Genomic DNA, 25,001 nt, shown 5'->3' with positions numbered 1-25,001 from the left:
GCAGGGTGCTTGTTTCACCTAAGTTTTCTGTTCTGAGTATAGCTAAACTCAGAATGCTGGAATGAATATAATGAACTTATAATTTTCTGCTCATTCCATGACCTTGTCTAAAAGCAGGCAGCACAATTCAAACAGCTCTCCTCTGGGGCCTGTGGTTGAGTCAAAGGGTGAATTGTTCTTCCCTTAACCAAGTGGGGAGAGAGCACTATTGGTTACCTTGCTCAGTACGAGAAAAGGCAGAGCTAGGATAGCAAGTCTTGGAATAAAGAAATTCTTTCATAGTCTAGAGAGTGTTCGTTTTTTTAAATCCCAGAAACCCTGAAACATTCTTAAAATAGCTACTGGTATCAGGCAGCTAAAATATGTATTTGTACATAATTCTTTAAATTAGAATATCCAACAGTTACCTGAATTAGAACTTGATCCATGTCAGAACCACAGTCTTAGGAAAAACTTCAAACATGTCTCACCCTGAAATTCACTGTGATTCCAGAAGTCTTTGATCAGTCCTACTTTGGAAAGTCTGGTAGCTCTGAGTGGGAAAATTGCAATAATATATTTTATGTTCTGGAGAAGTTATAACTAGCAACCCAGAGGTTACAGGAATCCCACTCATTTTCCATTCCCAGAGCCAGAGCTTCTAGAGCAAACAAACAACAAAAAAGGGACTGTCACCTTGAGCTGTGAGGATACTCAGACCCCTTGATGTCTACCTAGGCATTTTTGTCCTTCTTTATTTTTAAATGATTTTTAACTCATACATAAAAATATTAAGAAAAATTGAACATATTCATGGGCTGTCATGTGATGTTTGACTACATGTAATATTTTTTAAATACATTTTTTTAGTTGTAGATAAATGTAATACCTTTATTTATTTTATGTAGTGCTGAGGATTAAACCCAGTGCCTTCCATATACAAGTCAAATGCTCCACAACTGAGCTACAACCCCAGCCCTATATGTAATATTTTTAAAATATTTTTTTAGTTGTAGTTGAACATTTATATATTTATTTTATTATTTTTATGTAGTGCTGAGGATCTAACCCAATGCCTTGCACATGCTAGATGAGCACTCTACTGCTGAGCCACAACTCCAGCCTCCTTATACGTAATATTTAAATAAAATTAAACATACCTATCTCCTCAACATTTATCATTTCTTCATAGTGGAAACATTTAAAGTCCTTAAACATTTTTTATGAAATATGCAGTACATTAATGTTATCTGTAGTCACCTTACTGTGCAATACCACACCAGGACTTCTTGTTCCTGTCTAAGCATAGCTTAGAACTCACTGATCAACCTCTCCCCATTCCTTCTGCTCACCTAACCTCCTGTGCCTCTGGCAACACTGCTGTACTCTCAACTTCTGTGAGATCAACTTTCTTAGATTCTCCATGAGTGAGATCATGTGGTGCTTGTCTTTCTGTGCCTGGCTTATTTCACTTAATATAATGATCTCCAGTCCCATCCATATTGTCAGAAATGACAGGATGCCATCATTTTATGGATGAATAGAATTCCCTGTGTATATGCACTACATTTTCCTTATCCATTCATCAGTTGGTGGACACTTAGGTTATCTCCGTTTCTTGGTTATTGTGAATAGTGCTGCAATAAACACGATCAAACTGCATACAAAAGCTCCTCTTTTTCCTCTTTGATGGAGATTGAATAAAAGTAAGTAAATCAATTTACAGCTTCACTATTAAATGTTCTTAACATATAAGGGCACTTTGGACATCTTCAAAATGTAATTCTCTGGAAATTTGTTTAGTCAGAGAAAATATAGTTCATTCCCAAGTTGTCAAAATACCTTCAGATGGTCCCCAAATAAATCTTGTTTATAGAACTTGAGTTTAATGGGTTGTCACATTTCCCTGTGTGTCCAATTATGTCACATCACCTGGCTCATTAGTTAATTCCTTTGTGACTGTGGCTCACTTATATCTTTGATATGTCCTTGAGGGTTTTATTAATCAATGAGTTGACTGAAAACATAGAAGTCATTGAATTCGCTGGCAAAGAGGGACATTTTTTAAGAGAGAGGGGATCATCTAAATTCCTGGTCTACTTTAATGCCCACACTCCTACACACTTAGTCATTTTGGGCTCCAAATCACCTACATTTATTGTAGCACATGAATCATTATTTCTGGAAATGGAAGTACAGTATCACCATGGAATTACAGAATGAACAGCTCATAGCCTTTAAATTGTGTGAAACTGCTTTGTTAATGCTATTCTTAATTATTTTTTAACCTGTTTTCTTTCTTGTCTTAGGTTTTATTGATTGCATTAAGAACAAAAGCAACCAGTAAGCTTGTCTTTCCCCATCCCTCTTCTTCCTTTAGGTCAATAGTGGGGCGCAGATTCTTTTTTATCATTGGAACTTTATACCTATATCGCTGTATTACAATGTACGTTACTACTCTCCCTGTGCCTGGAATGCATTTCCAATGTGCTCCAAAGGTAAGCAGCTCTGCATTCCCATTTAGAGGGAATCAAGAAAACAGTTGCTGAACACCCACTGTTTGGTACATTCATATACATACTTTCATAGGTGCTCACTGAAATCTAACATATTTTCTATGTTTCTTTAGATTGGAGGAAGAAATCAAAATTGAGAAAAGTACATCTTTGTTATAAAAATATCATTTTCTGCTAACTGAACATTACCATCATTTTGCTTTTCTGCTTTGTAACCTCATTTTCTTATACATTCATGCATTCATTCTACAAATATTGAGCTTATGTTCTCAGGCCCAATAATCATCAAAATGAAGTCCTGCCCCTAGAACTAATGTTCTATTGAGGGATGACGGATGATAATTTCAGATGAATCTCATGATGATTAGTCAGGTGATTGTCAGATGAGGAGCAGTAAGTGGGTAGGAACTATTTTATACAGAGATCAGGAAAAACTTCTTTTGAAGAAGTTTTTTCCTGTCCAAAAGAGAGCATTTGGACAGGAACCAGGTGAGGGAACAGCCCTTGGCCTGGATATAAGCTCCAGGCCAAGCAAATATTTCAGTTGCTTTGGGTTAGATGAAAAGCAGGGAGTTGGGGGGCAGTAGTGGGGGTACACGCCACAGGTTTCAGAGGCTCTTATGACTCACTATAAGAACTTAAACCTGAATGGTGGCAGTGGAATTGATGAGAAATCATTTAATTCAGGATATATTTTGAAGGCAGAATCAATAGGCTATGTTAATAAGTTGGATATGGATTTGAGAGAAAACAGTCAAGGATGACCCTCAAAGTTTTTAGCAATTGTAAAAGGTAGGGTAGCCTTCTGCAAAGACACTGTATGGGGATGTCTCCTGAAACTGCCCTGAGCAGCAATCAATTTCTGTCCTGTTGAGAGAGCCGTTAATCCCCTTAGACCTTTGCATACCTTGATTGATGCTTCTCCTTAGGTTTGTGCATCTTTAATTCCATATCCAGTAACTGCATAGACTTGCTTATAAAATGGAAGCGTACAAATCATGTGCTTTCCAGACAGGGAATGAAGTCTAACATCATATTTTACTGAACACTAAGCAGATGTCTGAGGTAAAGGAAAAATAGAGTTGTTCTGAAGAAGCCAGCAGTCTCCCTTACCAAATATAGGTGTGGTTGGGAGAAGCCGTAATTTTCCAAAGTCATCAAAGCAGAAAGTGTCTGTAATTAAAACAGTGTACACATTGGCTGCTTTTTAGTGAAGCTAATTCAAGGCATGGGAGGAGTTCAGAAGCACAATAAACTCTTCTAATGTCCTGTTGTAGTGTGTTGAGTGAAGAAATGGCCACAGGAAAAAAAAGGCAAGCTTGAGGTTTGCAGGGATGGATTGCTATGATTATGGAAGGACAGTAGATTAAAGATTGCCCTCCATGAGAGAGGCGCAATTTTCAGGAGTCACATCAGTAAATGTGCCGAGGGATAACTGAGCCACAAACATTCCTGATGGAAACTTGGGGAGCTTCCTTACTAATCATCTGCTGTGTTCACTTGTCAGCACCTCTTCCCAAAGCACAGGCAGCTGTAGGTTCTGGTTCCAGATCATTCTGCCTGATTAGAGATGAGGTACTACAGAACAGGAGTTTGGAATTGCATTCTAAATGTGGTTCACTGGCTGGCACTGAGTGCCGCTCAGAGTTTTGTGGTTAGGAGGCTGTGAGATAATCTACCTGTTGCCTGTGCTTCTGGCTCCATGGCATGCCCTTCATGATGAGCAGTGCCAGGGCCCTGTGTACTGAAATCACTCACTATCAGAGGGTGTCCCCGCTAGTGACTGGCTCCTGCAGTTTGCAATCCACCAGATGTGATCACAGGAGTCACCATCGTGAACCCGTGACTTCCACATTTTACCCACTCTCTCATCTATCCTGCAGCTCACTTTAAGTCCTTTACTTAAAATTTGCTCCAGCCACCAACCCCAGCTTTGGTTTTCAGTCAAGACTTTTGTATTTTTTCAATATGTATTTAGATAAATTTTGGTTTATTGATTATGAAATGATTTTATGAGATCATTTAGTTTTTCTAAATCCTTTGGACCCAAGAATGTTTGGCTGGGATAGCATGGGTTCCTTCCCTGGGAGAGCTTTCTGGGGCAGCTCTTCCCTCTATCCTGGCCATAGATGGCCAAAGACCTCTCTCCTTAATGGAAGGGACAGCCTGTAAGTTTCTGGTTTGGCAGACCCCATATTGGGCTCTCCTGCACCTCAGTTATTTTTATGGGAGGTGTTTAATGGAGGTTGCAGTTGTAAGAACACTTAGGAACATTGGAGCCCTAGTCTGCTTGGCTGTTTTGATTGATGCTTCTCTTTAGGTTTGTGCATCTTTAATTCCATATCCAGTTACTGCACAGACTGTGTCTGAAAACAAAGAAATTAATAGTATTGAGTCTTGTGACATGTGATGGGGAGGCCCAGTAAATTGGAAAAGAACTAGAAAAAATAAATCCATTAATCCTAACACCCATTATTCTCCTTTTCTTCACCAGTTTTTTTCTTTTCTTTACTTATGGTTTTATTTAGCATTTATACTAAGTATGAATTGATGTATTAGGATTGGCAGTAATAGTATTGAGGAATTAAGAAGACAAGAAGAGAATCCTTCCTCTGTTCTGAAAAAACCATATATAATCAAGTGTATCAGGAATCTCCATTCAGTAGCCCCCACTTATCTGTGGGGAGTCTGTTTTAAGACCCTCAATGGGTGCTGAAACTTCAGATGATATTGAACTTTAGGTATACTATGTTTTCCCCATACATACATATGTACATATGAGTAAAGTTAACTTATAAATTAGGCACAGTAAGAGATTAACAATAACTAATGATAGAATAATTATAACAATGCTGCAATAAAAGTTATTTTAAAACTAATGAATATTTTTTCAGGAATTTTTTCATTTAAACTTTCTGACTGTGGTTGGCAGTGAGCAACTGAGACTTTGGAAAACAAAACCATGGATTTGGGGAGGGATGTCTATCCACCAATACCACTGAATGCAGAGGAAAGGGGGCTTGTGGTTTATCTCAGCTCCTAATTTCTTTACATTGTTGACCCCAAGTAAAGGGACTGAGGGCTTTAAGTGTTTTTGCCTTCAGAAAATCATAGAGTTGGGATATGTGAGTAGAGGAAAAAAAATGTTATGGTTTTGAAATGAAGAATAATATGTCCTTTGAAACTGGGAACACAATGGTTGGGCAGAGCGCATGTACCTTTTTATTTGATCTCAGTGTTGGCAGTAGTTGTTCCAACCTCATCAGAAGAAATTCCTCATTGTGGCCAATCTGATAAAGCACATGGCTTGACTGAATCCTCGATACCAAGGGCATGTCGCAGTGTATTATGTAGCTTGTCGCATGACTTCTATGGGGCATACCTGAAGTGAGTCATGCAACTCTGTCAACAGTCTGCATGCTTCTGAAATTCCTTTAAAGCTTACAGTTGCATTTCCCACCCTTCCTCTAAGCTTGTGTTGTCATTTTCTACGCAGCACCTTATTCTTAACTGCCAAGCAATCATGGTATGTTCACTTTTTTACAGCAGTCTCTTAAATACCAGAAGGCTTTCTGGATCCATACGATTTTTAAACATTTTTTTTTTTTTTATTTGTAGATGGACACAATGCCTTTATTTATTTATTTATTTATTTATTTATTTATTTAATGTGGTGCTGAGGATCGAATCCAGTGCCTCACACATGCTAGGCAGATACTCTATCACAGAGCCACAAGCCCAGTGCCCCCCCCCGCCCCAAAACGATTTTTTAAAGCAGGACACTTTTTGTACCCTAAGAGGGATCTTTTAGGCAAGGATTCTTGACCCAGTTCCTTATTGTCCTGGACAGGATGATTTGCCACCTGCTTTGGGGACTGACTTATTTCTCCCCTCCTAGACTCTCATCCCCCTGTGCACATTCTGACCCTCCTGTATCATGCATCCACTTGCCTAAGATTTGACTGTGTACCACTAGTACACATAGTGTACCAGAGCACCACTATGGAGGTTGGGCCAGCCACGAGTCAAGGGTCAGTTTCTCAGAAGGATCGTCATTGAGTACAAAAAGCAGCATGTTATATGCCTGTCCCCCAGGTTCCTAAGAAGTAGTCAGTAATGGGCTCTCTGTGTTTCTCTTCCATTCACACTATGTCTTGATCTCTCTCCAAGTATCCTTTGATTTTCTAAGCCTCTCGGTGCTGTTCTAGACTCATCTGAAACTTTTCATGTAGCTCCCCCCAGCATTTCTGTATTCCGATTTTCTGTCTGCTATTTTGACCAACTCCTTCCTGTGTGCTTAAAGTTTAATAGGGTTAGTAAAGTTTTGCCCATTGCCTGCACTTCCTGCCTTAGCCCAACATTATTTTCCATTTCACCATAATGATTTCTAGGAGGTTTATAGAATGCCCCTGACCACAGCAGCCCTCTCCTGACCCCACACCTCAGCACATAGGTTCTTTTGGGGATGTTTTCCCTGATCAAAGCTAGTCATTTTTAAAACTGCCAGTACATCACTAATCTGTCATTTTCAATCCTATTTGAATGATTTAATGAGTTGCAGCTCTTCTTTTTTTAACTGTAGTGTTTTGATCAGACATTAATATAGCTGTTAGGTACACTTGAGGCTGCCCACTTAATACAAGATTCGAAGGCACTGCAGAATATTAGTAATGTGGTATGCAACAGAATAAAATATTAACTGTCCCAAACCTCCACTTCCCCCTACAAAAAGGAAAGAAAGTAGCTTTGATCCGCTTTTTAGTGCATAACTGTGGTGAAGTCATTGGTTATTAATATTTTTAAAAGCTTTGCCCAAGGACACAATACCACCAAAACATATTATTAGCAACATATTGAATAATTTAAAATGTGTCAATAAAGTTGGCCAGTGCAATGCATGGAATCTAATTTGAGGACCTTCCCCTTGGATTCTTTTTGACATTTTAGGTTAGAAGGGAGGGAAAAATCACAACCTGGTGACCTTTCTGTCACACACTTAGGCTGAAACATAATTTTTATCAGCTTGTAAATTTTCTTCTGAATCTTCTTGTGTCATTCAGCTCAATGGAGACTCTCAGGCAAAAATACAGCGGATTCTCCGGTTGATTTCTGGTGGTGGATTGTCCATAACTGGGTCGCACATCTTGTGTGGAGACTTCCTCTTCAGTGGTCACACAGTTGTGCTGACACTTACATATTTGTTCATCAAAGAATGTAAGTAATAGCTCAATCCCATGTAATTGATTGTTGTAGTAGAGGGGTCCCTTGGCTCTGAAATGGATGGGAGAGCCCTTATTCTATTGGGTTAATAGCTATGAAAAACACAGATGTAAATACTTTGTGTGTGTGTGTGTGTGTGTGTGTGTGTGTGTGTGTGTGTGTGTGATCATTTCAACTAAGTATTTGTGACCACCAAAGTCTTAAAACCTGGCTGTGGCTTCTCTCTAATACTTAGCATGCTTCCCAAACAATTCAAGGTATGAAAAGCTTTATTAATATTAGAACTAAGAAGAACAGAAACGTTAAATTTATTACAAAAAGAATCAGTCCATTATAAATAAATAAACTTTGAGTTATTTGTCTGACCCTTCCATTCCATGATTCTAGGGAGTTCCTTCATTTCCCAAACCATTTCTGGGTCCCACTTCATTCCATCGTTTCTGAGCCACTCTCTCTGTTTTACTAGACATCTTATCTTGATGGAAGGTTTTGCCAATTCCAATCATTTTCTTCTTCAGAGGAAACCTGGAGGCAAGAACTTGAAATCTGTTTTCATATTTATATAGTCATTTTCCATTATACAGAATCCTTGTGTTTCTGGTAGCTTTCATTGATGAAATAATGTCTTATTCATTGTCAGGTCACAATTTTGTAGATTCCTGAAGTTTGGGCCCATTTGGGCCCATCATCTCAGAGTCCTTTTGAAATGGTGATACCTCTTCCTTCATGTATACAAGGCTGCTTGGTGCTCACCTTCATCTTTAGATCCAAGATGCCTCCGGCTAGTGTTCTTAGATGTACATCTCAGTTCTCTTCACTTAGCCTGAAGAAAAAGAGTCTCTGCAGATAGAGACCTCCCCGCCCCCCACCATCCCTTTCTCGCTCTTTCCTCCTCTTTTGGCCTTTCATTAATCCAAATAGGTTTAGCTATGTGTGGGGTCTTTGTCATGCTTGGTTTGAAGACCTAGGGCCTTCTGTACCTCTCCCTTATTTCCACTCACTCTATGGTATATGGTGAGGGTGGGGGGAATCGGGGTCGGTGGCTAAATCTCGCTATACACCAATATCAGGGGATAGACTCTTGAAATTTAATCATTATATTCTAACACCTAGTTTTTGGTTCCAGAAAGTGCATTGTTTATATTTCTAACTCTAAATTTTGCCAGGGGAAGTTCCATCTGGATATAAGAAGTTATTTTCTAACTCACAGTTTTATTTAATTTGTAGGACCTTCTCTCTAATTTGAAATCAAAAGGAACTTATGAAAGAGGATGGGGTGGGGAGGATCAGAAGGGTCAGAGCAAAGGCCCTGTGAGTTGAAAACCACAAAATAATGAAGAGAAAGCATCCCAGGAGACTTAAGGCCAGTTTTCCAAAATAACTGAGGAACAAGTGATATTAATTAACACTAGTAGCATAGAGGTGATACTACTACTTCTAGGCCAAGCAGTATTCTGAGCCCTTGATGCAAATTAACTCATTTAATCCTTGCTACAGGAGGCACTGTTTCCCCCCAGTCTTTCTTCTTAAGCACAGAGAAAGCCACTTGACTGTGGTCCTGGACCACAGCCAGAATTTGGAGATCAGGTGTTCAGACTCAAGTCGACTGACCCTAGAGGGTCTGGTCTTCATTTCTTGGCTTTGTTTAGGATTTTAGGAAATTTGAGTTATCTGATCTTATAGAATTGCCAAGGAATATTCTACCTATCTATAAACAAGGTATATTTTTCATTATTGTTTGGTTTTTAACCTCAGAGCCTGACAATTTATAGTTAACTTTCTGCTTTGATGAAGGTCACACAATATGTAGAAATATTTTTCTCCCAAGACATCCATCAGCTGGGGTTTTAAAAGTTGTGTGAGTTTACATGTAGCATGTAAAGGATTATATTCTGCTTTTTTCTCCACTTTGGGGGTATCTTTAATACTACAAACTCCGATTCATAACCAGTTCTGTATATAAACAGGGTCTTCCATGTTTGTGCCTGTTTCTATATGATTAGGGAAAACAGTCACTTTCTAAATACACCATGTGTTGTTGTTCTGAGGAAGTAGAGGTTCCAGTGGTTTCTTTGAAAAGTCTGCTTCTAGAATGATATGCATCATTTATGTATGTTTTGCTCTCCTGCCTTTTAATCAGCTTGGACTCTTGTTTGCTCTCTTGTGATGAGTGGATTTAAATTTAGTTGTGAGACCAAATGAAAAAGTGGGACCAGGACCATTTTGTGGTTTAACAAAAGAGGGCTTTACACAATTGTGCAAATATTATCAGTGGGACCTAGACTCCTTAAAAAAAATTGCCTGGAGAAATCAGCCATGCTCTTAACCCCAAATGTCTGACTAGGCAAGATCATTGTCATTTTTAACCTTGCCACCACTCCAACTCCACTGTCATTATTATTCAGTGCCCACCATGTTCGAGATCCCACACAGACAGTGAAGTCAGTTACAATCTATGTCACCATCTTTTTTAAAAAATATTTTTTAGTTGTGCATGGACTCATTATCTTTATTTTGTTTATTTACTTTTATGAGGTGCTGAGGATCGAACCCAGTACCTCATACATGGGAGGCAAGCACTTTGTTGCTGAGCTACACCCCAGCCACCTGTGTCACCATCTTTTAGTTCCATATTATGGCTAGAATGGAGAACAAAGAGGATTTCCATTTTGCCATTTTTATTTTAAAATACCTTTGGGAGAAAGAGGGATCACTCAGTGTTCTGAATTAATGAGTAGTGGTCCCGCTGCAGTGGTAGCATCATAGAAAAATGTTAAGGTTTCCAGCTATTCTTAAAACCTCACTTTCAGTTCAAGAATAGTAAAATGACCATTCAAGGTACTTCCCTTTTCCTTATCTACTTCAGCTTTCCTTTTTGTGACCTCCCCCAAAAAAATGCAAAATGGCTCTGGTTTGCCTGAACATTTTGAGCTGTTCATAAATACTTGGTAATCAGGAAAGGTTGGCATGAGACCTTAGGAAGGCTGGGGTTTGTGGTGCTGCAGGATGAGCATTTAGCATCTATATGTCCTATCCAGTTTTCATCTGCTGAGCCTAACAGATCAACAGTGGGCTTGGATCTGACCCCCGAAGGCCCTAAGAATAAAGTCTCTCTCAGCATTAAAATTCACACCAGGCATAGTGTGGCACATGCCTCAAATCCCAGCAACTCAGGAGGCTGAGGCAGGAGGAACATCAACTTAGCAAGGCCCTAAGCAATTCAGTGAGATCCTATCTCTAAATAAAATACAAAAAGGTCTGGGGATGTGGCTCAGTGGTTAAGCACCCCTGGGTTCAATCCCCAGTACCAAAAAAAAAAAAAAAAAAAAAAATTAAAAATTCTGGGTTTCTTTGAGTTACCTTGGAGAACTTGGTTGTACAGTGAAGCAAGTGAATAAATAGCACATCCAAAACTAGAAAATCAGACGTTCAAATGCAAATATAAGTTTACTTTCCCTTTCTGTTCTACCTGGTACCAAAAGAGCAACAGCTATTTTATCACAGAGATTTTGTATTTAAGTGATGACTGCCTTGGTGTTTCATCTAAAGTTCTAGGAATGCAGCCTTTTGCTAGTCAACCATTCTTCTACGCTGGAAAGAAAATGTCAGCTGAGAATATAAAAAAGTTTAAATAGGGAATAAATTTCAGTTTATTGGATTATTAAACTTTTATTGTGAGCCAATAAAGCTTTAAAATAGAAAAAGAAAGAAATGAAACAGATGACCAAGTAATTAGAGATGAATAGGTTCCATTTGTGCCTGTCATTAACATTTGGATGAGAAGTTCCTGAGGTGTTCCCACCCTGTTTAACCCACCAATTCTGCAATTCTCTCTAACAGCTAATCGATGGAATGAATGTCTAAGTGTCCTCACCAGGAAGGCTAAAAATCTATAAGTGAATGGGCAAGACTCCTAAGGTTTTCATAGGGAACAGTGCTTCACAGTGCTATTGGCAATAACAGTATGAAATTGCCAAGAGTCAAGTTATTGCTTGCTACAGGGCCACTCCCTGTTCCACCCCAGACACACAAGGGAGAAACAAAAGTACATTTATAACCTGAAATTTCCCCTGCTTTGACACTTTCCCCTTATTTTCATGAATGAGCACCTTTTCTTTTGACACCTGCTGCTTCTCTTTTCAGTATGGTTACTTATGTGAGCCAGGAGGAGCCAATTCCAGCCGACCTCATAAGAAATCCATTCTCTTCCCTATGAAACAGCTTATTAGCAGAGGGCAAGGCCTCGAATATCTATTGTTATGAGCCACTGCCTTCCCCTCACAGTGAATGACAGTTATACCTGTTCTACCCATGGTCTGTCCCCACCTCCACCGCCCCTACCTCCTCCCCCTGCCCAGTCCTATCTGAGCAAATCCTGGATGGTTCATAGTGACTCATATGGGTCAGTTTTCTCCTTCTAGTAATTTCCCAATCCTAGATTATTTTACTCCAGGTAATTAGGACAGATTATAATCATTAATCTCTGGGGGCTGCAGGTGTGGTTCAGTAATAGAGCATTTGCTTAGCATAAGCAAGACCCTGGGTCCAATCCCCAGCTCCATGATAGATAGATAGATAGATAGATAGATAGATAGATAGATAAAATCATCTCTGGGAATCTCATTAACTCTATAATTTTTCCACTGTCCAGATTCGCCTCGTCACTTCTGGTGGTATCATTTAATCTGCTGGCTCCTGAGTGCCGCCGGGATCATCTGCATTCTTGTAGCGCATGAACACTACACTGTTGATGTGATCATTGCTTATTATATCACAACACGGCTCTTTTGGTGGTACCATTCAATGGCCAATGAAAAGGTGAGAGCAGTGACGATCCTCGGATGGTTTCTTTTCTTGAAATTCGGAGGACCCCTTTCATACTGTGGGGTTTGAGACAGCTTCATGGGAATAACTGCTGGCCCCACCCAGATGTGGGGTTCAACAGTCCACTTATACTTAGAGCCACACCCGCTTCTTAATAGGAAGCCAAATAACTTCACAAATAGAAATGCCACGTAAAGATAAAAATGCTGTAAAATCGCAGAGCACATTATGGTGTTTTAATAATTCAGCTGATTTATACTGGAATTGAAGAGATAGATGTACTAGATTAAAATTTAGGACCCATCTCTGTACAAGTATCATGGTACAGCTTGGTACCTGCTGTATTCTCAAAGCACATAAATTAATTTTTAGAAAGAGAGACAGCCATGTTTTTTCTTTTTTAATCAGGCAAAATAAATATCTTGTGAGTTACTGGCTTTGGTACATCTCTGGATGACTGGTGCCCTCTGGCTTCCCTTCTTCTCCTTCCTTATTTATTTCTGCTTCTTCTTATTCCCAGGGGAACTGTTCTTTCTTCTATTAATTCTTGCAGAGCTTCTAGAAAGCTTTCCCTATTTCCTCTCTTCCTCTGGTCTAAGGTAGATCTGTTCCCCCCAGCCTCCTGCTCTTTTTCAAGTTTTGATGTGTTTTTTTTGTTGTTGTTGTAATAAAGTTAGTCTGTGTATCTTATCTTACCTCTGAATAAACTTTGCCATATTGTTCAGTACATACAATGTATGGAAAATTTGTGAGTGATCGATATGTCATTCTGGAAAAACCTACATCCATCTCTTGGTGTCCACTGATAAATACCTTTTCTATGCATTTCTCTCCTATTCTGTAGTTTCCCGTTTCCATTTTCCTTCTTAACACTTCCTTCTAGATGCCTCTTCACACTACCAAATCAAACTTTTCGCCTTTCCTCTTCAATATGTTCAACCTTCTGAGCTCTAGTAGAGGCAGCTAGATGTGACACTCACACATTCTAGAAATCATTACTCCTGAATACCATTCCCAACTCTCCCTTCTTACTGAAATTATAGGCAGAAGAAATGGCATGTGCCTCAAACAGGAAAAGGGGCCTTGGTATGTTGAGAACTAGAGTCACAGCAGAGTTGAGGAAAGTGGGTAACAGCAGTTACTGCCATGGGATACAGACTCGGCCTCCCCTGTTAAGTTACAATGAATGACCATTTAGTTAAGAAAAAAGTTAGGGGACAAATCATAAAAGATGTCTCATTTCGCTTTTTTCCTCCCCTTTGCAGAACTTGAAAGTCTCTTCACAGACTAATTTCTTATCTCGAGCGTGGTGGTTCCCCATCTTTTATTTTTTTGAAAAAAATGTACAAGGCTCAATTCCTTGCTGCTTCTCCTGGCCACTGTCTTGGCCTCCTGGCTGCTTCAAGTCATCATGCAAAAAGTATTCACGGGTCCAAAAGATTGGTGAGGATAACGAGAAGTCTACCTGAGGATCCAGAGGCACCAGCTCTTACACCAAAAGAGTTTTCATGCTGCAACCAAAGGTATAGCTTTGTTTTTATTTTAGGAAAACAGACTGGTAAATGAAGACGTGGACCAAATTTTGTGTAAATGATTGGAAAGATGAACAAAGTATTACTTTTTGACTGTTTTCTTTTTTAATTCAGCCTGAGAAAGATATATTTTCCTGCAGCTCTTCATTCATTGGAGACAAGCCCCCATCCTGGGATTTTACTAGTGAGCTTGTTAAAGAGGTGCCAAAGAACATATTACCCATTTTCTTATTCTTTCGCCACTAAAATCTTCTACTTCAGCATTCTTTCAGGATATTTTTTTCCTCCCAGGGTCAGAAGAATTTGTTAATGTTTTGAATAAAATGTCTGGATGTATACAGCCACTGTGTAAATAGAGTAGCCTAATGTTGAAAGTAGTTTTTAGCATTAGGCTTGGGGGGTGTTGGCAGTCCACGGCTGCGAGTCACATTTGGGTGCACTTTTGCTTCTACCCTGTTGCAGGGAAGGTTGGGGGGAGTCTAGGAATGCGCTCTGCTGCTACCACCCTATGCACTATGTATCACTTTTAGTCCTGTGTTTTTAACTGACAATTTTATCTTTTTTATTTTAAAAGGTGATCCAAGGAAATATGAAAGTATTTGACACACCCACAGATTTTACACATGTGTAAATATTTCACTTTAAAATATCTATGGCAGATACACAGGAAGCAGGGGGTTCCTTCTGCTAAGGAACGGCCCTCATGCACACACTTAGATGCAGCCTGACTGGCAGATTTGCATCTGGGACCCCAGGGATGTCAACTGCGCCAGCACAGGCTGGAAACATGCGTGTGTGAACAGGTGCTCACACCCCTTGGGGAACAAGTATGTATTTCCCTTCCAGCTCAGGTGCTGGGGTAAAGTCTGTTTTAAGGTTCCTAATTGGAACCCCAAAAGATATCTGGGCACATTTCATTAAAAATTATTTCTTCCTAGTTGCATTGTACTTTATGGGAAAAAAAAATAAAAAAGACAGAGCCTGAAGGTTTAATGTACCTTTGCCTTTTATCAACAGCCTCAGCTCCCATATACTCTTCCTGAGGACATGTACCACCACTGAGTAATTTGACTTTTACCCTGTGAAAATTAATACATGGTGCTGTACTTTAATATGCTTTTGGAATCAACTTGTTAGACAGGCACAGCTACATGGAAAAAGGGAGATAATTGTTTCTAAATTTCATTGAGGTGATGCAAAACAGGTGGATTTTAAAAATCTGATCAGACTTAATACTATCAGATTTAGTGCTTTATTTACTGCTATTGAAATTTTTGGATAATTCTTGGCTTAAATTCTTAACTAATTAAAGGTCAATTTGTAAGACTTCTGGTAAACTTAGAAAACATTCTATGAGGGCAGAGGTAGGAGAGGCCAGTAGATTGGGATGAGGCAGTTACAAGTATATTAAAGGTGAAATTTCCTCTTACATGGGAAACATCTCTAAATTTATCATTATACACTAGTCAGCCTTGATTATACAAAATTGGTCATTAAATTGCTTAAGAAAAGCACAATATAGATCTGTTCAGAGAGGTCATTATCCTTTGGTGCTAAAATTCTGTGTAGTTTTCAGAGTGTTTTTTTTTCCCCTCCTCTATGTAATAGAAGAATCACTAAAGGAAAAGTGGTTGAATTCAAAGACCAGGAGAAGGCTCTCTAATCTGGTTATTTTAAATAAGAATTAAAACCTTAAACATCTTGGCAGATTTTGAAACACAAGGATTTTTTCCAGTATTTTTATTACATAAAATGATAATAAACATATGCCTTGTGTGTTTAGACATCATTCTATGTAATTTTTGCTTAAGTGTATCTATTAAATATTGCCAATTGTGATAGCACAAGGTGTTCTGCTTGAAAACACTGATTTTAAATTCCATTGTCTGATTAGGAGGAAAATCATCAGACACTAAAGCCTGGATACTGCTCCCTGAGCCTCTAATTCAAATAAAACAATCTAGTGTCCCTTAGAGCCTCACTCATCTGTGTCTTGGATAACCCACTTTTCTCCAATTGAATAAGGAAAAGTGCTTAAGATTTAAAAATCCGTATGTATTGATTATTGGACACCTTTGAAACAGTAAGCCTTGCACTTATATCAAGTAATTCACTTTTTTAAAAAATAATATCTTCACCTTCTCAAGAACTTTAGAAACACCCATGACCCAGGATGTGGACACTACTGTTCCCATGTAGTCTACACAAGATGTGTCATAGCTTTCTGACAGGTACTGAGGGAGAATGTGGATTGAAAATAAGGGGTGGGGGTCGTTCAAAGATTCAAGATGGGAAAAGAAGAGAAATAGTGAAACTCATTGACATGTGGGAAAGCAAACATGGGATTTACCCCAACATGCTACTCTGAGATAGATAGAAAACAAACAATTATGATCTTGTGAAACAGCAAATTTTTGCAACATCTTTTCTTTGCCAGTGAAGATTCACATGTTATCGATTATCCACGTTTTTGTAAGCCTGTGCTCCTGTTGAAACCTTTTCTTGTAATTTAGTCCCTCTATGAAATAGCTATAATAGATAATGCCTATAAATTATGCTATATCTTTTCCTAAATTCTTTCCAATGGAAATGAAGTTCTCTCAGATTCTAGTTTTCAAGCTCCTCCACTAGATCTGAAAAGAAAGCATTCTTCCCCCAGTTCCATCTGAATAAATGACAAATTTGTCATTTAATTAACTGGCATCTTGGGAAACAAGTTTTGCTGTGGAAGACAGGCTATTTGAAGAGTAAGTTTGAAAGCTGTTTTGTGGGTGACGTGGCATTAGGGTCACTAGGGGTTTTTGCTGTATTCCAGCGCCCCCTTGTGGCTATAGGTTGTATGTCTTAGAAAGCAGAGGTCACTTTATAGTATGTATTTTTGTTTTTAAAGGCATTTGTTTTCAATTTTTGCCAACTGAAACTATGGGGGAAAAGTTATTTTAGAGACATTTCAAGCCCTTCCCACTTGTAAAATGTGCTCAGATTATAGGAAGCTGCAATTTGAATCTTTCATCCATATGATCAAAGAAAATTTGCAGACCATTTTTACCTCTAGCTACACAATCATTAATGTCTCCCTTTATAACTACCTACACTTCGTTTACTTTGAAACCCCAAGTCAGCTGTCATTCTTATTTTTTAAAATTTACATGCTCAAACTCGTAAGTTTCCTTTGTATTTGAAAGCTCACATCCTGTTCCTTGAATATTTTGAACATTTCATTTACTGTTGTTGTTTTAATTTTGTACTGTAAAACTGATTAAACACTTAAGCCGGTCTTAACGCACTCACCTCTGTAGTGTAAGGAAGTGTGAGAAGGAATTTCTTAATAAATGAGTTTACATCTTTTAAATCAAGCCTATTATAAGTTATGTGTAATGTGTGGAAGGCTTTTCTATTTTTATGTATAAAGATTCCTCATATTTGTGTTTTTAATGTCATTGTGTTGCAATAATTTAACTCCTTTGACTCAGTTGCTGAAAATATTGCTTTTATGAAGAAGTGCTCTTGACTTCATTATCCAAACACTGCAAATCATGTCAAAGGTACCCAAAGATAAGTCTTTACAAATAGACACCTTGTAAGTTCTGAGTTATTTTTACTTAATAACTATATTTGTGTTCTAAATGAATCATGAAAGAAGAGTGCTGTCTTGTGGAATTATTTTAAATTGTCCTTTAAAAGAAAAACTATAAACATAAGCTAATCTAGTTTCCAAGTTGGAATTCATTATTTAATTTACCTCCTATGCAATGATTAATGCTGCAAATTGTATGATTATGTTACAGTATATTCACAAAAGAAATATTATTACAAGGTTTTGAGGGGTAGCCAGTTGCATTCTTTTGGAAATTTACTGTACTATTTCAATGTGTTAAGTGCCTTGTTGTAAAGTAAAATTTTAAGTCTAGAACTCATTATTTTTCCTGACCTATATTTTCATTATGATATCTACTGTATGCTATTGAATAGTTTATTAATCAAATATGTAAATTTCAGAAACTGTTGTCTCCTACCCACCAGTACCTTAATCATTGATCTATCATATGATTTGAATTCAGGTTCTTTTTTTTTTCTTTTTCCTTTTTTCTTTCCTTCTTTTCTTTCTTTTTTTTAATGAGAGGAAATTTTTGTTGTTATTGTTTAGAAATATTTTCCATGCTTGTGATTTTGTATTTGTAAAAAAAAAAAAAAAACATTTCAGGAGGAATTTAGAAGTTATAACTACTGTTTATACTTCTAAAAGGACCGTCTTACATTTACATTTTAAGTGCCTAATTGTTAGTTAAACTAATTTATGTTTCTATTCAAGAGAGGATTTGTGTACTTGGTTTTTAATCCCTTTGGTTTTGCTTTAAAGAGCCTATACTTTGTATTTATCCAATAAACCACAGTGACATCAACAGTCTTTTCAAAATTAGTATTACTGTTTCTTTCAATTTAACAAAATGTGTTCTTATATTTATTTAGTAGTAGAGTACTTAATAAAACTACCAGAGAGTTATTTTCTTCTAGCACTATTTTAAAAATAAGGTGACAACCTCCAGTTAATGGAACCATGAGTCAACAGCACCGTATTATTTTTCCTGCCGTTAAATTTAAAATAAAAAATAAGGTACAGCAATATAAGTTCATTTATGGAAAAAAATTAGTTACATGCTCTATGATTCTGATTTTCTGTTTACAAATGGGCAAAAAATCATTAATTCTTTAAAGAAAGCAGAGTCCTGTCGCTCATTTCTGAAAGAAATGTCTCCTTGTGCCTCCACCAAGGGATCTGAGGTCAATGCCCTCTGAATTCCTTAGTCTTTGCCAAAGCAGGTTGCAGGGTGTTATTTTTAGACCCCTTGATGAATGATGAGAGCATGACCCTTACCCAAAAGTCAAAGTTAGTGAAAGTAGTTCAGTGGGTCAAAGGGAGTAGGATAAGATACTGAGGTTCAAAGATCAGGGATTATTGAATATAGATATTATCTGGAAATGATAGAGAAAAGTAAAATTTTTCCACCACATCCACCCAGGCCTGGAATGGAAAGCTCATCATGCCTAAGTCCTGTCCTTTTTGAAACATTGCATGCTGATTTTGCTGGCCACGGCCCCAGACTGCCCTTATGCCCTTGTCTAGAATGTGCTGTACGAGAGGCTAATGTGAACTCTTGATCGTCATACAGGGGACCAGGCAGCACTTATTAATTGGTGGATTCATTCTGGGTTCCATTGTTCTCTTTATATGAAAACTTTTGATGCCCCTCCTATGAGAGAGTAAAAATCTCTAGACATTTTTAAAATGGCAATTCTCTTTTTTAAGCTAATTCCAATTAACGAATCAGTAGGCAACTCTACACACCCAGTTAAAGTGGCATTTTGAATCATAATAATGGTAAGATTTGTAAGTAATAACTACTTTAAAACAAAAATAAGAATGATTGGTAGGACCTGGGTACGGTGGTGCATGGCTGTAATCCCAGTGACTCCAGAGGCTAAAGCAAGAGGGTTTCAAGCAATTTAGCCATACATACCCTGTCTCAAATTTTTAAAAATAAACAAAAAGGATTGGGGAATCTAGCTCGGTGGAAAAGCACTCCTGAGTTTAATCCCCAGTACCAAAAAATAAAAAAGAATGGTTGGCAGGAAAAATTGATCACCACGCATGCATGGTTGAGACTTCACAGTTGTTGATTTTACAATTAGAGTGTGGTGGTGTGTCCAAGTCTTGACCAGTGTTGGACATGCTAAGAGTAAGTAAAAGACTTTAGCTAGTATCACTAAGAGGTACTACCTCCATCCTATCCCCTCCATGTTTGAAGATGGAAAAGCAACATCTATATGCATGTTTTATCTATGGATATAGATTTTTAGGTTAAAGATGCTTACATCTTGAACTCAGAAAGAGACTTCATTCTATCTGAATGATAATGTCATCTGTTTAGAGGGGATTGCAAGTTTTGATGATATTTCATCTTCTTCAATATTTTTAATCTCCTCCTGAGAGGAAGATAGGAACTAAACTTGTTCACTAGCTTCTTGAGTTCCACTGTGTATCATACCAGAGCTGCTGATAAATACAATTCCTGACATCAAGAGGTGAATTTCTGTACTGTAAAATTCACCTATAACTAAGTTAGAACTTTAAAAAAATTCAATTACTGGCTGGGCATAGTGGCACACACCTGTAATCCCAGCTGCTCAGAAGGCTGAGGCAGGAGGATCACAGATTTGAGGCTAGCCTTAGCAATTTAGGGTGACCCTGCCTCAAAAAGGGCTGGTTTTAGCTTAGTAGTAGAGTACCCCTGGGTTTAATCCCCAGTACTACAAAACAGCAACAAGAACAACAAACCTCAGTTGCATAAAATATGGTATCTTGGGTTTGCAAGATTAAGAAAACATTGGGGAGGGCCTTGATGACTAGGTATTCTGAAGAACTGGAAGCCGATTACTTTTTTGGATACATTGCCACTTATTTTGCCATTTTTGTTTTCTATTTACTATTTTAGCAGAACTGCAGTAGAATAGTAAGGTTTTACTTACTATTTGAGACACCAGGTTTTATTTCATCTAAATGCTGGGAGAAGCAACCAGCTATGGGCCCTGAGCATTTATACCAACACATTTTTTTTGCTGAGTCTGCCAAGAGTGCATGACCCTGATGATTGTTACCCAGGCTGTTGTGCTTGCAGCAATCCATCTTGAGGGATTAGGTAGCATATTGCCCAAATTAAAGAGGCTTGTTTCTGTTTAACGCAATAAAATCCCAAACTCAATGTTCCTCTACTGATTGGCAAACCCACTACGTGTGTGGCATCTGTCTTGATCCCTCCAAGTCACCTCTCTCCATGGGATTTGGGGAACAAGGGAATTCAAAGCAACCATGCTGACATTTCAGCTACTGCTGTGCTGAGTTACGAAGTCCTTTGTCTGTGACCTAAGAGTCTTGTATCTTCTCCCAGTACCCATGAAATAGGAATAGGTAAGTAAAGTCATAGAAGCTTCACAAATCTTAATACCTAACATTTCATTTTCTTCTAATAAAGTACATAAGAATATCAGAAGTGTAAAACTGGGTTGCTCACTAATGTAAATTAGAACAGTAACGCATTAGGTGCTACCATGAGTACATACGTAGTGCACATGTTTAATAAGGCACAGCATTTTACAGTTCATGCTTGACATACATTCTTTCATCTTCATAAAACCTTATGAAGTAAGTGAGGTAAGAGGTGGTGACCCCATTTCAAGAGATGAAAGGGTTCATAAGTGTTGGAGCTGAAACTTGAGTTTTGTTTTCACTGAAGATAACTAATTGCCTCCCTGTCATAATTACACTCTCACAGTTTGTTTCTTGCAATTCAATTTTCCACATTTCAAAAGGGAGAAAGCTGGCTCCCAATTCAAAAGGGCCTTGAACACAAGAGAATTTGCACGTGTTTTGAGTTCATAAGCTTGTTAGTATAAAGCAAATTCATTGTCAGTGAAATTTAATGTCACCAACTCAAGCTTCTATTTCCAAAGGTCTTATTCTACCTACCTTTCCCATGTTTTACACACTGATAACCTGAATTGTGTTGCTCTGTCTCCCCAGAAACTTCCAGAAATATGAGTGATGCATTCCTGATGTGGAAATTTTTTTTTTCTAATAAAACAGTTGATTCAATAAAATAATCTATCTCACTCTATCCCTGCTGCCTTGGACTATGGAAAGAATGGTCACTTTGCCCCAGTGTCAGGTAGCTATATCTAATCCATCACAGTAGAGCCATGTGTCTGTTACCATATTGTACTGGCAACAAAGTTTCCATATTTCAGCAGTAACTAACCAGTGAGCTGACTTTTGAATTAGGGCGGTAGTAAAAATAAGTGTCTAAAAGTTATTTTGATAAATAATAACCTTTTAAAGAAAAGTGTTGAGAAACCTGCTGCTGAAACAATTTAAAATGAAATTGACTGGGCTGGGTGGGTAGCTCAGTGGTAAAACATTTTCCTAGCATGTGTGAGACCCTGGCTTCAGTCCCCGGCATTGGAGTCGGGAGGGAGGAAGGAAGGCAGGCAGGAAAAAGGATTGACATAAGATGACAACACCACCACAACACAGAAAGCAATGATGCTTTGAGTTGGTTCTAACAAATGACAAACCTCTGATTTGGGTATGTTAGTATTGACTGTGCAGAAATAAAAAGGGTTATAAGAGAACAGTGAACAATTTATAGTAACAAACAGGACATTCTAGATGGAATGGACACATTTGGAGAAACAAAATCTATCAATACTGAATCAGGAAGAAATAGAAAATTTTAATGCATCTATAACTACTATTATGGTTTGGAGGTGAGATGTCCCTGAAAAGCTCACGTGTGAGATAATGCTAGAAGGTTCAGAGGAGAAATGATGGAGTTTTTAGAGTCTTAACCCAATCAGTGATCTAATCCCCCTGATGGGATTAATTGAATGGTAGCTGTAGGTGGGTAGGGTGTGGCTGGAGGAGGTGGGCATTGAAGGGGGCACCATTTTTTATCTGGTGAGTGGAATCTATCTCTTTGCTTTCTGACCATCATGTGAGCTTCTTCCACCACGATGTTCAGCCTCACCTCAAGCCCTGAGGAACAGAGCTGATTGTCTGTGCACTGACACCTCTGAAACCCTGAGCTCTCAATAAACTTTTCCTCCTACAATTGTTCTGGTCAGATCTTTTAGTCACCACAGTGAAAAAGCTGACTAAACCAAACACTGAAGAGTTTGAACCAGTAGCCAAAAACTTCCCAGCAAAGAAAAACCCCAAACCATAGTTTCATTTGTCAATTCCACCAAACGTTTAAAGAAGAATTAATATCACTCTTCAAACTCCTCCAGAAAATTAAAGGGCAGAGAACACTTCCAAACTCATTTTAAGAGTTCAGAATTATTCTATATTAGAGCCAATAAAGATACTACTTTTAAAAAACTTCAGATTATCCCATATAAATACTAACACAAAACTCTCAACAAAATACTAGCAATCTGAATTCAGCATATATTGAAAGGAGTATATATACAGCCAAGTGAGATTTATTCCTGGAGTTACAAGGAAGACTCAACATATCAAAATCAATCAATGTAATACATTAACAGAATGAAGTAAGAAAAAAACACAGTCATCTCTGTTGATGCAGAAAAAAAATTCTTACAAAATTTAACAATCTTTTATGATTAAAAACACTAAACTAGGAATAAACAGAAACAATTTCAACACAATAAAGGTCATACATGAAAAAGGTGTGGCTGACATTATACTCAGTGTAGACTGAGGGCTTTTCCTCTTAAACAAGAACAAGATAAGAAAGTCCACTTCACTTTGTTTCAGCATAGTATTGGAAGTTCCAGCCAGAGTAATTAATCAAGAAAAAGGAATAAAAACATTGAAATTCAAAAAAAAAGAAGTAAAATTAACTTTGCAAATGGCATGCTCTTAGTACTTGGAGTTTCCTCTATGTAGAAGTCTCCTGGACATCTACAGGCCTTCCTGTGTGTGATCAGCTCTCTATTCCAGAGAGGACTTTCCTGAACTGCCTATATAAGATAGCAACTCTCGCTGGGCACGGTGGTGCATACCTCTAATCCCAGTGGCTTAGGATGCTGAGGCAGGAGGAACCAAGTTTAAAGCTAGCCTCAGCAAAAAGTTGGGCACTAAGCAACTCAGTGAGACCCTGTCTCTAAGTAAAATACAAAATAGGGCTGGGAATGTGGCGCAGTGGTCAAGTGCCCCTGAGTTCAATCCCCAGTAACCGCCCCCCCCAAAAAAAAGATGGCAACTCTCCCCAGCACACAGAGCATTGCTGCTATCTCCTTTTTGTGCTTTATTTCACTCATAATATTGCCAACTGGTACATTAAACATTCATTCACCTGTCATCTGCCTTCTCCTACTTAAAGTAAGCTCCTTGAAGAGCAAGCACTTATTTTTTCATATAATATTCCCGGTGCCGAGAACAGTTTGTGATAATTGGGGCTCAGTATATGTGTATTGATGAACAATTCCATTCAGTGAAATACCAGACAGTGGTAAAAGGACATGAAGCATGGCAAGATTCTCAAAATACACAGAAATCGATGAAAAAGGGCAGGTTGGTGAACCCAAAGCTAAGAAGTCTGAAAGGATATACTTTTCGTTAGGTAGTATACTTTTCATTCTGCGGAGATAGAAGGTCAAAGTGGTGTGTGTGTGTGTGTGTGTGTGTGTGTGTGTGTGTGTGTGTGTTTTCACTTTGTTTTATATTTCAACAGTATTAGAAATGTACCACTTCTTCTTGGTATTTATCCTACTGAAATAATCAAACATTTAAATATCTATATAGATATTTTTTCTAATAGCAAAACACCTGAAAATAGGGTCAACAATCAAGTAACCAATACATTTTGAAATAGTCTTAAACAACAGCCTAAATTTTTTGCAAATGATCTAGCCAAAAGGTCAAGAAGCAATGGATGAGATAATTTAAAATCCATATATCAGCAAATAATAGCCTGCAGGCTAAGCCCAGATGCTCCCTCTTGTTAAAGGTTTTCCTGGAGTAGAGCCACACTCATTTTTTTTTTTCCTTATTGTCAACGGTTGCTTTCCTGCACTCACAGTGTTGTAGAGTTCACAGACCATAATGGCCCACAAAGCTCAAAATATTTTCTTTCTGGCCCTTTCCAAGAAAAGAGTTCTGATCGCTAGACAACAATATAGAAGTTTCAATTTGTGGGAGAACAACATGGGAAATGTTCATGATATCTCTTTATTCACACATTAACAGATATGTAAACATTTTAAATAGAAATATTTGTAATGATTAAATATATACATTCCAGAGTGGAAATATGTATGCATATTAAGTTACAAAGATTCCCCTTGTATGGTAAGAATAAAAAGATGAGATTATTTCCTACTTTAAAATGTTCTGTATATTCAGTTTTTC

The 25,001-nt window shown here is 38.0% G+C and overlaps 1 protein-coding gene across 1 annotated transcript in view; it reads left to right on the top strand.

Annotated features, from left to right (window-relative positions):
* Sgms2 (sphingomyelin synthase 2) overlaps positions 1 to 14,008 on the top strand; it is an 82,479-nt gene extending 68,471 nt beyond the window's left edge. The window contains exons 5-8 of the mRNA XM_076864237.2: positions 2,360 to 2,477; positions 7,556 to 7,709; positions 12,367 to 12,533; positions 13,805 to 14,008. Of these exons, the coding sequence (XP_076720352.1) occupies positions 2,360 to 2,477; positions 7,556 to 7,709; positions 12,367 to 12,533; positions 13,805 to 14,008 (643 nt within the window). The remainder of the gene's footprint in view (positions 1 to 2,359; positions 2,478 to 7,555; positions 7,710 to 12,366; positions 12,534 to 13,804) is intronic.
* The last annotated feature ends 10,993 nt before the right edge of the window (positions 14,009 to 25,001 follow it).

The sequence above is a fragment of the Callospermophilus lateralis genome, chromosome 8 (genome assembly GCF_048772815.1).
Source record: "Callospermophilus lateralis isolate mCalLat2 chromosome 8, mCalLat2.hap1, whole genome shotgun sequence".
Lineage (NCBI taxonomy): Eukaryota > Metazoa > Chordata > Mammalia > Rodentia > Sciuridae > Callospermophilus > Callospermophilus lateralis.
Note: the sequence above shows the minus strand (reverse complement) of the source record. Positions and strands in the feature narration are given on the sequence as shown.